The sequence below is a fragment of the Cercospora beticola genome, chromosome 3, assembly GCF_033473495.1.
Source record: "Cercospora beticola chromosome 3, complete sequence".
Classification (NCBI taxonomy): Eukaryota; Fungi; Ascomycota; class Dothideomycetes; order Mycosphaerellales; family Mycosphaerellaceae; genus Cercospora; species Cercospora beticola.
Genome location: NC_088937.1, coordinates 1,803,367 through 1,818,285, shown reverse-complemented (window position 1 = coordinate 1,818,285; position 14,919 = coordinate 1,803,367). Strand labels below are relative to the sequence as shown.

The following is a 14,919-nucleotide window of genomic DNA, read 5'->3' as shown; positions in this document are numbered from 1 at the left end:
AAATGAAATTCCTGGCGAATGTCAAGGATACTGTTCACGGTCACATGGCAGTCGACTGATTGTAAAAGAGGTGCGTTCCAGCTTTGGGCTCCATTGCGCAGTATTTTGTCTACGTAAAGCCGTTCCTCGATGCCCCTCCAGTGGCAGCTTCGTCATCCTACGAATTTGTCAGTGACCGATAAATGGTAGTACAGATCAGAACTGCTTACCTCCAGGAAATCCGTCGCAAGGATTAGTCTGCTCAGCTCATTTGCCACCTTGACCGCATGCCCGCGAGACGCCTGCTTGAAGATTGCTTGGACAGTATAGCGATGCTGTTGCAAGAACGCTGTTCCAGGTTGGGAGCCTTTGCTGACCACAGCAGCAACGATCACGCGCAGTATATCTGTTAGTATGGAGTAGAACTCTTCCAGTGCCGAGGGATTGTCGATATCCAAGCCAATATCGGGATCCGTGCTGAACAATTTGCTGTCGTCAACAGCACTGAAAAATCCAGAATTAAGAACCAATTGTGTGCCATCCGGTGTCTGACATAGTCGCAACATGAGTGCTAACGCCGTGTGGAAATATGCAAGGGTCGTGACCACCTCTTCTTGTGCATGAAATGCAGCGGAGACACTGCCAATGCTCATATCGATCAAAACTGGAATGAAGTTCAGTTTGAGCAAGGCCCTGAGCAAAGGCGTGTTCAGTTTAAGGCCTTGGTGCAGTGATACCATGCTGTCCAGGAACAACAGTGCGGACACGCGTGTAACTCCGCGTCCGGAGAATGCATCCTCAGTAACGACAGTAAGCAGCCGATCGCCTGCATTCTGCGCTAGTTGGTAGAGCTGCTTTGCATTCGTTGACGTGGTCGACGCTGAAAGGTTCCCAAGAATCGTGCAGCTTGTCCGGTACGCTACATCGCGTAGAGCCGGATCAGTGCTGCTGTCCGTGAGCACTTTGAGTGAGATCCGGAATATTGTAAGCAAGCGCTCATTCGCCACGTTCGCAGTCTGCTGGGACGAATCGCGAGAAGCCGGACTGATCGCAATCGTGAAAGTCAAGGTAAGCTTGGCCAGTAGTCCAGCTGCTTCCATGTCGTCCGCAAGACTCTTCTCGTACTTGGGCAACACGAGAAGCAACCCTTGCAGTGACAGTGGTACGATCGCAGTGTCATCCAAACCACCTTTGGTAACAATGAGCGACAGCAGCTCGGTCCAGCTTTCTAGCGCAGCAACACGTGCTGCATGTATCGCTCTCCAATTATTCTGGCTGGTGAGCGAAGCAAGAATGGCCGATATCTCATCGGACGCTTTGTCGAAGTCGGCAGCTTCCTTGAGCGTCCCATTTTCTTTCAATTCACGCTTTCGAAGAATCAGTAATTGGTGCGCGAGGTTGAGATCGAACGCCACTACTGTTTCTCGATCGTCCTTGGTACAGCTTGAGAGATCGATGTCGCCAAATACCGTGCACTGGGTGTAATTTGGCTCCAGAGCAGGCACAGTCTCCACGTCGAAGAAATCAAACAGCTCGAAGATGGATGATGTGGGCAGCTCTTCGCCGTTGCTCAATCTGATGGACCCTAGCATGCTGCTCACGATTCTCTCTTGCACGGAGAACGCTCCTTGTTCTACAGCTGCCCGTAGATCGAACGCAGCATATTCAAAGAATGACTCTCGACTATGCATGAAGTCGCGGATAGCTGTAGCGGATGAGTCCAACAGAGCGCTTGGTTCGAGAGTCGTCTTGCCGTCCCAACATGGATGAGTAGAGGCTGGTGCTTGTGATCGTGACAGTGCGGCCAAGAAATCCATCGAACGCAACTCCGGCTGAACGATGCGCTCAGTCAGCGTGGACGTCGCCAACCTCAACAGCAGTTCGAGACATCCACGCTTAACGCTCAGCAGCCACGACCTATAACCCGATGGCCCACTGATCACGGGCATCTCGACGGCGCATCTGGCAATGGCATGGAACAATGCCTTCGAAGACCCAAAAGCACTATGATCCGCAACACCCACAGTCCGCTCGTAACACTGGAAGCCAAGCAGACAATGCGCGAGACAAGGCTTGCCGTTCGCGGCATCCAGACTTGCGCGTAAAGAGTCAAGCAATGATTTCGCTTTGATCATCTTAGGCGGAATGTCCTCAGTCTCCAAATCCCATTCGAGCAGGTGGAAGTTGGCTTGCAGACTGAGAGTCAAATCTTCGCTCAGTGGAGCCAGCAGCCCGATGAGACGATTACTGCCAGTTGACCGCGCCATACCAGGCTCGCGACTCTCACATATCTTTCGTGAGGATGCGATTCTTTGTAACAGCGCCGTGGACTCAAGACTGAGTTCGGGATGCTTGCTTGAGGTGAATTGAGCAATGTCAATCACAGCATCGAGGTGCGTGAGAAATGCATCGTCGATTGAAGAAAGTGTTGAGCTAGTGACCCGCTGTGTCGTTGTGTTCTGTCCTGCAACGATAGGGCGAACAATGTCGAAGTATGTTGGCTGCATTTTCCAAGCCAGATTCAGAATTTGTATTGCTTTGACAGTGGCTCGAACAATGGGGGAAGTCGGTTCAGCGTGATCCAAGGTGTCCAAGTTCTGTTGGGCAGCTGCGAAGACTGATGCGATGACATTTTTGTCGAATAGCCACTCCATCACTCGAGCGAATGGATGCAATCGAGCGTATGTAGCCAATGACTTCGTCTCCATGGCTGACTCGACCGCAACACTCGTCGTGTTGGCCAGAAGTACCAAATCCTCGTTGAAGCTTGAGAGACACTGTTGAGTGAAATGCAAACACTCATATCGAACAAAAGTCAGCAGGCTGAGCTCACCTTCGGCCGGCATGCGTGGTACTTTGCGAGCCAAGACAGCGTCCATGACAAAATCAACATAGATTTCGATTCCGGCGTGTCGATGTGGTGATCCAAGGTTTTCCGGAAATGGCAGGTTGTCGACTGGCATGTCAGCCTGAGTTGAAAAGGGAGATACCAATGCGTTCAGAAGTGCCAAAAGGGCAGCGCCTGCTTCTGCGTTATTGGCATAGGCCTGCAAGTATTGCTTGGCTGGGTATTGAATACGCGGCTGTGTTCGCGGGAGGTGCGACCCATCTAGACCAGCACTTGCAATCCAGCTGTCTAAAAGCACCCACATGCCATTGCGGACTTCCAAAACCTTGTCCGTGAGCAATGCCGCTAGCAAGTCCAGGCAGCACGCTCGCACACGCGCAATGGTAGCAGTTCGGGCCAGCTGGAACATCACCTCGCCAAGATGGAACGGTTGGTCCTTTAGCAGCCAGTTCCTTGCTTCTGGACTAGAGCGACATATGTGCGAGGCGAGGCTGAGATACGAGTCCAGCATGATGCCCGTTTCAGGTTCCTCGAAGTTGTCCTCCACCGTAGTGCGCTCTTGGCCAGGTGCAGGTACGGCAGCTGGTCGGTTTTTGAGGCCGGTTGAATAGAGCTCAAGCTCACTGAAGATCTGGGTCCAGCTGACTGCATATGTCTTGCGAAGCTTTCCTGAAACCATGCCCGCATCTTCAAGTAAAAAGCGATGAGCCTGATCGGCAGATTTGTCATCGCATGCAATGGACCTCAACAGTTGACAGAATGCTGCCACTCGAGGGGTCGGCAGTCGCACAGAAACCCATCTGAGGAACCCATAGAGGTTGCTCTCTTTGTCGGCCCAGAAGTCGTGCGCAGCCTCCGCGTCGTCCTGATACGCGCAGGCCATTATGACCATGAAACGCTCCAGATCAAGTTCAGAATGCGCTTGTCCATTACCAGACTGCGATAGTAGGGTTCGCCTCATCTCATCCTCGTCAAGCTTCAGCTTACGAAGACAGTCGGGCATGTTGGTCACAAACGCATCCGCGAATGCCTGCAACTCGCGCATGGTCAGCACCGAAAAATCGTTCGAAGCCCGAGGCATTTCCACCACGCTCACTGCCCCATCGACCAAGAAATCGACGATTCCAGTGCGCGAGGGGTCGTACCAGGCTACCGGCTTCAGGAAGGCGGCAGCAGCCAGTATGAAATGGAACGCCTTATCCTTCAAAGAGTCGAAGAAAAGCTTGGTGCGGGCTTCTTCCTCGGCCTTACGGGTGGCGGAGCTTTGATTTGCTGAATGTGAGTTGCCCATAAACCTGGAGCTGTACTCAGCGAGCCAGCATACGGTTGCCGCTGCCCTGAGCATCGGCTGCTTCCATTGCAGTTGCGTGTTTCCCGGGGTGAATAGTTTGTGCAAATCGCGAGCAACTTCTGGACTGGTGACACCTTCAGAGCCGATGTGCGAGGCGCCACTGATTAAGATGGGAAGATAGTGAATCGTGATGTCGACCTCTGTCTCCGAAGTCGAAGCTTTGCTCAAAAAAATGCGATAGTCCTCCGGCTGCACGAAACTTCCCCGGATCAAGTAAGACATGATGGCAGCCAGGAACTCATGCTGTCGGGTCAAGAGGTATCGCTGTGCGCGAAGAGCCTCGTTCCTGTCCGGCGATGCACCCAGCTCTGTGACGGCAAGTCGCTCCCGGTCATCAGCCATTTTCTTGATCAAGTTCTCGATGTCACCCAGCCCATCAACGCAGGCACGCCAGTATGCGGAGGGATCTGGTCGCTTCTCCTCATTGCCTTTCTGACCTCTTCCTTCTACTATCTTCCTTCCCACTTCTCGAAAGGCTTCCGTCTGTTCCTCGTCGGGCGCAGCATCTGTGTCAATGCCCAGTTGTAACAACAGCCGCATACAGTCCAGTAATGTTGCACGCTGCTCGTGGAATCGAACCATGGCACGCAAAGGCAAGGACGCATCGGGCGCGCTGCCGTCTATCTGGGCCTGTATGCAGAGCTTCGCCGCCTCGACCTCGTCGAGATCGAGCTCGTTGGCGACAGCAATAGCCGCGTCTCGGAATTCTTCTCGCACACGGTATTCAACATCGTCAACGGTGATCGTGTCGGTCGGCGGACTGGTCGTCGGCTTGATGATGTTGCGACTGGTGTCATTCTTCCTCGTGCGCTTCAGCAAGTTCTCCAGATCCTTGACGCTGGCATCAAGCTGGTCCGAAAGGCGCGTGATGTTCCTCAATTGCGAGTCTGTCGCCGCAACGAGGTCTCGCTGCAGGATCTGCAAGCGCAGTAGCGGGTCTTCGGTCGCCATGATTGATGTAAGCACGCTGCTGCAAAGTGGCCGGTTCGCGTCCAGCAGCAGTAACTTTTCCACTTGAGCTGGAGAGAAGAGAAGTCGCGACTTCCATACGCGTTTGTCTTGGCACTCCGTACTTCACCCCCGTCAGCCAAACACTTTACTGACCACTCTCGCGCCACTCACGTGCGAAACACCGACGATGCAACTCGAGCTTGCTAGAAAAGTCACGGACCGGTTCACCGCTGACACATACATCTCACTTTGAAGTCGGCCTCGACCAATGGTCCATCACTGCTCCAGTTTGCCTTCGAGCTCGCTTTGGCCGAACGTATTCGCGAAGCTCGATGCTTTCACGCGCCGATAAGCTCTGTGCTTTTTACGAGCGCTTGCAATCATCAAGATGGCTCAGGTGAATTTGGAGGATGCTCTCGGTACGCGTCCATCCACCTCAAACCCGGTCTGAAGCTGACCGTTTAGATCACATCCAGGCGAGCAAGGCCGCCGACCGTCGACAGGGCTTGGACGACCTCAAGCACATCTTTCGCCACAACAAAGGCAGTAGCCGGCTCCGACATCTTCTCGATCGCGACTTCCACCATATCTTCGAGGTCCTTTTCAAGGTTGCCCTAGATGGACAGAACTCGCTACTCAATGCGAAGACCGCAAACAGCCGTACCAGCGCAACGAATCGTCTCTCTGACATCGCAGGGGGATTGCGCCAGTCGGTCGAGGCTGGTATACGTGTGCTCCAACTTAAGACCATTAGAGCCGTACTAGACCATGTGACTGGATGCTTGTTCTTGACGAACGGGAGCTTGTGCGAGCCGCTGGCTCTGGACTATGCCAAGACCTTGCGCGCGGTACTCAGCTATCAGCCGCACGTGGAACAAATGAAAGCCGAGCACTGGGACAAGCTGGCCAGATTCTGCAGTTCAGTGATCTCACAGGCTCAGCAAGAAGTCTCAGATGATGATACCTCTTCAATGGGAGGAGGCACGGGCTACGGCCTGAGCCACCTATCTTCCCGTTCTACCATCCGCGACTCCGTGGGCTCGCAGAGCAAGCGATCGATCATAAAGCCGATTGCAGAAGAGATGGTCGGCTGCCTCCGATTGTTGACCGCCGCGCCGAACGCACCAAGACTGTCATCAGGAATCGATCATCTGTGGACAATCATCAATGCACTCAAGACATGCACCCTCTCTCGAGAACGAGCACACCTTGACGCATTCGGAGCCATCAACAATATCTTATCGTGGACGAGAACAGAATGTATCCGAGCCACGCAGAAAGCTACGAGCCAGCTCCTTCGCCTTGTCAAGCAATTTTGGTCCACCAAGTCTCCAGCCCTTGGTCAAATGCTCACAACGGTTCTTTTCCTTCGACCGTACATCTCGCATGCGATGCAAGGAGAGGAACGTGTGACCATGCTACCCGAACTGACTCGCCTCCTGCACAGCCTGGAGACCGAGTATTCGATCAGACACGACAGAAATGGATTGCTACTCGAAGATTTGCGTCTCGAAATCAATAGCGGCCCTTTAAGAAAGGGACAAGTCGCTACTGCGCTCTTTTCACTGCGGCCCACCGGCGCACGAGCCGAGTTGAATTGGGTGCTTGTGAATATACTTGCTTTTCTCCGCAGAAGTTTGATCGATGCAGAGCAGCATAAGACACCCAATGCTGGCAACGAGGCGGACCGCGATGAAGACGAGGATGAGATAGATCTCCGTCCGAAGAAGCGATTGCGACTTACAGACCCGCTGAGCTCGCTTGTGGAAACGACAAGTCGAGGTACGACACAAGAGCGAATTTGTGCTCTCCAAACAATGGCCTTCCTCGCTCAGCAGCTGCGGTTCTCGAGTCAACAACTCCACAAGATCGTGGACAGCCTCTTGATTAACTGCAGCGAGGACAACACCAGCATATGCTCATGGGCATTTCTCGCGGCTGCCAGCTGTGCTGTGCAGCCTTGTGCATCAAGCTCTAATCTGACGGATGCATGGAACACAATATGGCAGTTAGGTGTGCGCGCACTGGGCAACAACTCGACTTGCCGCGCTGCGGCTTACACTCTGTCTGTATTGCTCGCCTCGCAACTCACGTCACAGGCGCAATGCTTAGACTTCGTCCACGTTATCACGCATACAATGGAATTGAGCGGCCCGAGCCAGTTGTCAGATGCAGTCACGCTTTTGCTCACCATCTTGATGAGGACATCGCAGCAACAGAACCCCACGATGGCAGCCGCTACATCCGAGAGCATCGTGAGTTGGCTGTCTCAAAACTTCAAGCCAAGCAAGCTCGAAGACAAGCCGACTACGATGAACGCCGCATCATACGAAGCTTCGGATATCCTAATTCTGACTTCGACATGCCTTGGTCAAGCCCTGCATCATTTGCATGTTGGCGGGCCACCTATTTGGGATCTCTGTGCCCGAGCGTGGTTATCTTGCATGGAGGACGAGGCGGCCATTGCGTACCTCCTGCTTGAACCAGCTACCAAGCCTATCCTGAGCGACATGATGAAGAAGTTCGCTTTGCTTCCGCTTACGTCTACCCACTCATCGCGAATATCGACCGAGTCTCTGATACTGAATCACAACATTGCGGAGTTGGGTCTGTGTCAGCAGTCGTGGAAGGACCTAGTGCACGATCGCGCTCGGCCTCCTAGTAATGATGCCGTTACCATGCTCTGCAAAGCGGCGTTGACCGCCGAGTGCGTTTCCAGGTGTATGACTTTCAGGGATACTCGAAAATTGGGACAGCTGCAGAAACTGGCGAACGACATGCTCAACACGTTGAGCGCCTTCGTTGCCTCAGATCGCTGCGAAGCGGAGCACATGGCGTCCTTCGTTTCCACTCTATCTGCAGCATGCTCGAAACTACCCGCCCATTCTATCGATGCGGCCGTCGCTGGGCAACAGCGACCTTGTGAGGGAGCAATATGCCATGCTCTCGCTACCGGGCTGAACAAGAGATATGTCACCAGCGATGACACACTTGATGAAGACGCGATGGACTTCGACGACGCGGCCGAATCCCAGCAAAGTCGTGGCAGCAATATCTTGCAGAGCAGATGTGAATTACTGAGCAATGACGACGTATCGTACAGCAGCACGGCGCTCAGGCTGAACGTGCATCTCTACTGCATTACTGTAACCACCCTGCAAGGAGGCGCGGGAGGAGTTGTCAGCATCACATCAGCCTCGCAAGCCGTTGTAGACTTCCTTCTATCTCTCAGCGACGAAGAGCTTCTCTCGTGCCGCGACATGATTGCCAACCTTCCCGGCGTAGGTGTCCCGCTGACTGCGAAAGACACCGAACGCCTTCTGGGATACTTCATGGAGAAACTGACACGCAAGTATGCCTACCGTGCTTCAGAGGTTGCGCTGGGCTGCGTGCTCGACCTCATGCAAAGCTTGATCGACACCTGGACAGACAGTGGCGAGCCCCACCTTTTCTGTCTAGGTCTTGACACCTACGATTGGTTCGCCGAATACGCGCTTACTGATGACATCTTCTCCCCTAGCGTGCAGAGGAGATTGGCGCAGTTACTTGTACAACTTTGCCAGCTCAGGTCGGATTATGGCCGTGACAGCGATGCAGGCACTCCGCGAAGCTGCTGCTTCAAACTCCTCGGTAAACTACCCATCGCGGTGCAGTACAAGCTTGCTGATCAGATCCCAACTCTGTTTGGCAGGCTAGTGCTCTCGGAGCATGCCCGCATGTTCGACGACCTAGCGGGAAATCTGCCCACCAATTTGGATTGGCCAGAAGGCATGGCCTTACGATTACTTCACTTGTCGAAACTCGGGTCAAGCTGGCGATCGCTCCTGCGATCCTGCACTTGGCTCATATTCGAGACTGCTGGGCGAGTCAATAGTTGTGTTGCCCATGCCCGCCAATGCATCCAAGAATTAGCATCCTCGCTACCTTTACAGAATCCTCAGAAGCTGTTCTCGCTCTTCGCACCTCAACTGCTACATACCTGGCTCGAGAATGGTAATGCCATCTCTGGACTTCCTTGGGAAACATTTCACTATGCCTCCCTGTACGACCTCTTGCGGCGTCATCGATCCGAGATCATGGCGCAGCTGGTGCTCAGAGGCGACGAAGCTGGGCTTGAGGTTATGCAGAAAGCCTTGAAGTTAATGCCACGTGATGCTATCAGACAATCTTACGGCAAATGCGTGGCGTACTGCCTGGCCAAAGACGTCGTGAGCAAGCCTCTGGAAGGGCAAGATCCAAATCACCTCGAACATCGTCTGCGAGATAGCATAGGTGGCAAGGATCAGCACAAGAAGCTCATCAGTCGACACCTGCCAACGATCGTTGGCTACATCCTGCTTTCCACCGAGCAGGACGCACGATCAGACAAATGGCTGGCCAAGCATGATGGTTATACTGGAACAGCGGAAGCCCTCGCCGAAATGATGAAGCATACTCGGAAAGACGAGGAATTGCCGCCCGCGCTGGAGCCATCATTCACTGGACACTATCTCTTGGACCAATTGATCAGGTTGTGTAAACGTGTCAACGCTTCTCCACTTAGTATCTGGGATGCTTCATCGTTCGTTCTCACCACTCGCATGCTGTTGGATGCCGTGGATATGTCATTGGGGTCTTTGCAGTGTTGTCGAATCCTTCGACGAGTCATGATAGCGGTCGCTCTCGCCGGAACGATTGCGCTTGATGGTTTTGGTCCGGAGATGCTGATCCATTCTCTCCGACCGTTCGTGAGTGACAGCGCTTGCGCTAATGACACAATCGGGTTGCTGCAATACTTGTTCGACAGAAGTCGCGAGTACCTTCGCTCAGCCCTTCGCTTCACCACAGGCGCTGTTATACTTCTTGTTCTGCAGATGAGGAAGCATGCTCGGAGCAGACATGATAGCACCACTCAAGAAAGCCACCATTCCGAGACTGTGAGGGTCATGGGCGAATTCCAGACGTGGCTTGTAAGCTACTTGTCACAATTGACGTGGGACACTCAGTGCAGCGCGTATTCAGGACTCACTGAAGCACTAGGGAACGTCAAGCTTCCTGGAAACGCCAACGCCGACAGCGCCGAAAGCTCCCTCCTGCTATTCCTGCTTAATCAATGGAGTGCGGACGACTCACTCTGTTCCCGCGATGACACGATTGAAGCTTTACAGATTCTTGCAGAGGATTTCATCTTGCCGCTAACAACAGCATCAGATGTTTTGGGCGATGACTCACAGGCAACACGATATTCCCAAGAGATCTGGGAGATTTTGCAGATTGAATCGCTCAGCAGATCATTCACCACGTGGGCAGCTACTTCATTGGGACGTGCTTACGCCGCAACTGGAGCACGACCTGTTCAGTCCGTCTCCGGAAAGCCGTTGATGAGAACACTGGATGCCGAGAATGCCTCGCGTGCTTCGCACACCGCCCTGGTGACAAGGGTGGCTCGCCTAGTCTATTCTCAAGACCGGTCAGAGGCTGGCCTAGCAGAGTACACCCTACGCAGAATGCGAGACACCTTTTCTCATGGCTCAGATACCGAAGGAGCCATACAGTTCCAAGAGATGACCCCTGAATCCATTTATTCTGCAATTTATGGCGGGCCATACGGGTATGAGCCGACGCTGGCTGTCATGGACCGGTTCCCCAAAAGACCGGACACCAACCTCGTGCAGAAGGCAATGGCATTGTCCCGCGAGACTAGTCTTGAGGTCTGGGCAACAGAGCTAGCGTCCGTCTTGTCCTCGTGGGCTGCTGGAGATCCGATAATTTCTTCGCTTGTGGCGCTATTCCAAAATGTTCGCGGGCTTGCGATAGAACTGCTTCCTCAGATCATACACATCTTGCTTACCAACGAGCACACAACAATTGCGCCGCTCCTCGCGCAAGCTGTGAACGACCACTTGTGTGTCGATGACGAGGACGTCTCACCTAAGCAACAATTTCTCTTGCGCGTCTTGCTATATCTGCGGAGTCAACCGTTTCCTGGAGAGACGACACGTGCAGACCGCGTTCATTGGCTGAACATAGATAACATGGTTGCTGTTCGTGCAGCAGCTAGAAGTGCCATGCCCGCAGCTGCACTACTGCTTGCTGAATCCACATGTCTTCCACCTATCCAGGACAGCCGCAGGAATTCGAGGAGGATTTCCTCATCTCAAGATCAAGCTGTATCTCGACCTCCGCCTGAACTTCTGTTGTCCGTTTACAAACAAATGGAAGAGCCTGACTCGTTTTATGGCGTCACACAGGAAGCTTCGCTGAGTGCAGTACTCGAGCGACTGGATCATGAGGGAGATGGCTTCCGAAGCATGATGCTGCGCTCCGCGCAAATGGATAGCCACATGCGTTCTACGCATCGACTGGCTGAACATGATGCCGTTGGCATGATACAGTCGCTCTCGAGCCTTAACTTTAACAGTTTAGCATTCGCCTTGGTCGCGCAAGGCGTAGGGAGCACATCAAGATGCCAAGAGGAGATGTTGAAAGCAGCGCAGAGTCTGCAGCAATGGGACATCACGCCACCCGAAGGACACAGCGAGTCCTCAGCAGCTTTTAGTGTGCTGCAGGACCTCAGCAGAGCCAGCGACGCCACACAAGTCCTCGACAGATCAAGAACTGCATTGTTCGATTTTGTGAAGCATGGCATCCGACGAGATCGAGCGTCGATTCCATCGCCTACCTGGTACGCCAACCTCGCATCCCTAACAGAGATCAGCGAAATCACAACTGCCGTTGCAGACGCAGATCTCGACGAGCGGTGGGAAGTCTTCGCCCGTCGACATGCTTGGATGCACTTAGCCAAGTTCGAAGACGTCAAGGTGTTTCTGTCGGGAAGGCACACGCTCTTCGGTGTGCTCAGCCAAAATGTGCATCTGCAACAGAGCATGCATGTCGCGTTAAAGAGATGCCGAATACTGGAAGTCGAAGCGCTACTGGCATTTTCGCGCCTCTCTCGAGAGCACTCCAAGTTACAGGAGGCACTCACCGCATCAGCGACCATGAGCGACATGATCGAGACCTGTGGAGCAGCCGGAATCAGGGTGGAAAGCGCCGTAAAAATGGAGACTGCTTCAGTTCTATGGGATGCAGGAGAAGCTACCATGTCAGTCAAAATGCTCTCAAGTCTCAGCCAGCCCGGCGTTGAGCTTGCCGGTCAAGACGTTGCTGTTGGGCGCGCCGGTCTCCTTGCGCAGCTCGCCCATGAATCTGCCGAAGCTCGTCTGGAGAAACCTGAGCAGATTTTAAGCAAATATCTCAAACCCGCGTTGAACGCTGTCTCCAGGACCAAGGATCGATCAGAAATCAGTCAAGTACATTATGAATTCGCCAAGTTCTGTGATCACGAATTGCAAAATCCCAGCACCGTCGAAAACCTGAATCGCGTCACGAAACTGCGCCAGAGCAAGGAGGAAGAGGTCGAAGCCTATAGGCAAGCTTTGCAGACAGGCAAGAAAACGCAGCCCGAGCGACATCAGATGAGCAGAAGCTTGCATCAAGCACAGACATGGCTCGAGCTTGATACTGCGGAAGAAAGGCGTTTGAGGAAAACTCAGAGCGATTATGTCAATTTGAGTCTGCAGAACTATCTGCAGGCGCTTGCGGCTTCTGAGGATCACGACATCTGCGTGTTGCGATTCTTCGCGCTCTGGCTCGAAAATACTGATGGCATCGACCAAGGTCCGGACGCCACAGTGCTTAAATACCTGCCACAGGTACCAAGCTGGAAGTTCGTCAGATTAATGAACCAGCTAATGTCACGCTTGGATGATTCGAAGACACCGTTTCAGCAAGCCCTAGCGGAACTGCTGCGACGTATCTTTGTTGAACACCCCTGGCATAGTTTGCACCATCTCTTCGCGCCTCGATCGATGCATACGGCCACAGACCCTGCGACTGCTTCTCGCTATCGTGCCGCCAAGTCAATCCACATTGAAATTAGCAAGAATGAGGAGAGCCGCAGCATCGCTGATAGACTATTTGCAGCAGACACGCGGTACAAGGCATTGGCAGAAAGTAAGCCGGAGTCGGGGGGCGGTGGCAGCAAGATCGACATCAGTCGCTTCCAGCAGGCTTTTCGCGTGCATCAGAAAATCCCGCCAATGGAGTTACCGCCTGCCACCATCACATTGCCGTTGAGACCAAGCGCGTCTTATAGTGATGTGCCCACCATCACACGGGTTGATCAGACAGTATCCATCATGAGTGGTCTCAGCGCACCAAAGATGCTGAAATTGCAAGCGACTGATGGTAAATGGTACCGCGAGCTCTACAAGAGCGGCGACGATGACCTGCGGCAGGACGCCATCATGGAACAGGTGTTCGATGAAGTCAGCAGCATGCTACGCAATCACAAGGCAACGAGACAGAGGGATCTCAAGCTTCGCACATACAAAGTGATTCCGCTCTCCAGCGGGTCCGGCATCATCGAATTCGTCCCGAATTCCATGCCCATCAATGATTTTCTGAGCCCAGCGCATAAAACGTATTATCCCAAGGACATGGCCCCGCACAAGGCCAGAGAGGCGGTCGCGCGGGCGTACGCGAATGGACAAGGCTCTACGACCGACCGCGTCGCCGCATTCCAGAAGGTCTGTGCTAACCTGAACCCCGTCATGCGGCATTTCTTCCTGGAGCGTTTCGACGACCCGGACGAATGGTTCACAAAGCGGACCGCGTATTCACGTACGACAGCAAGCATATCCATCCTTGGCCATATCATTGGTCTCGGAGACCGACACTGCAGTAACATCCTGCTCGATGAGCAGACAGGTGAAGTGGTGCACATTGACCTCGGGGTCGCGTTCGAGGCTGGGCGGGTTTTACCAATTCCAGAGCTCGTGCCTTTTCGGCTCACTCGCGACATCGTGGATGGAATGGGATCAACCGGTGTGGAGGGGGTATTCCGACGCTGCTGCGAGTTCACGTTGGATGCGGTACGCGAGGATAAGGACAGTATTATGACATTACTGAATGTGCTGCGCTACGATCCACTGCACAACTGGACGATATCCCCACTGCGAGCCAAGAGGATGCAAGACGCGCAATCAGAAGTTTCGCGCCGCAATGGTACTGTTGCGAATTCGTCGAAGAGAAAGGAGCAGGAGGCAGGAGAAGCTGATCGGGCGTTATCGATCGTGGAGAAGAAGTTGTCGAAGACGCTGAGCACTGCTGCAGCTGTCAATGAGTTGATCCAGCAAGCTACAGACGAGAAGCACTTGGCAGTACTGTTTGCAGGATGGGCAGCGTACTTTTAGTGATGGGTCGAAGTCATGCAGATATTATATAGAGCGATAGAATGGTCTGTACAATATGCACATATCAAGTGCTCAGACTAAATCCACGAGTTCCACTTGACTCACGCCTCGCCCACATCCGACCCGTGTGGGCCGTGGAAAATGAATCACTCACTTCGCGCGTCTACTTTTCTGAACACATCCCAGCCCAAGCTTGCCACAACACAGTACTGCCACCAGCAATCATCACGAACGCCACCACGAGATCATCTGCAGTCGAAAACGTTGCGGCACATATTGGACCCGATACAGGCGCTCTGCCTCGAGAAACCCCCACTATCGACGTCCACGCCCGACCGAAACATCTTAATAGATCACGTTCTTCTGTAATTGTGCAACACACAACATGGCGATCGACTGCTAGGAGCAATGGCTATCTTTGAGTCGTGCCGTCCAAAGTCCACGCGAATTTCATCGAGACTCGGCGGGCAGCATTGCACAACGTCTACATTTTCCTCGAGAGCCTTAGCCTGAGAACAGTCCCTATACATACGAGACAGCCGCTGCACCTCGCC

At 53.4% G+C, this 14,919-nt stretch overlaps 2 protein-coding genes across 2 annotated transcripts; one reads left to right on the top strand and one right to left on the bottom strand.

The window, feature by feature from the left end:
* Nucleotides 1–109: 109 nt before the first annotated feature.
* On the bottom strand, nt 110–5,129 carry RHO25_004666 (uncharacterized protein; the record flags this gene model as incomplete). Its single annotated transcript, XM_023595587.2, has 2 exons — nt 110–157; nt 210–5,129. 2 exons carry the CDS (start codon nt 5,127–5,129, stop codon nt 110–112), a joined length of 4,968 nt encoding a protein of 1,655 aa, XP_023457090.1.
* A 388-nt stretch (nt 5,130–5,517) lies between these two features.
* On the top strand, nt 5,518–14,365 carry RHO25_004665 (uncharacterized protein; the record flags this gene model as incomplete). The annotated part of the gene is made up of 2 exons (XM_023595586.2): nt 5,518–5,548; nt 5,595–14,365. 2 exons carry the CDS (start codon nt 5,518–5,520, stop codon nt 14,363–14,365), a joined length of 8,802 nt encoding a protein of 2,933 aa, XP_023457097.1.
* Between the last annotated feature and the right edge of the window lie 554 nt (nt 14,366–14,919).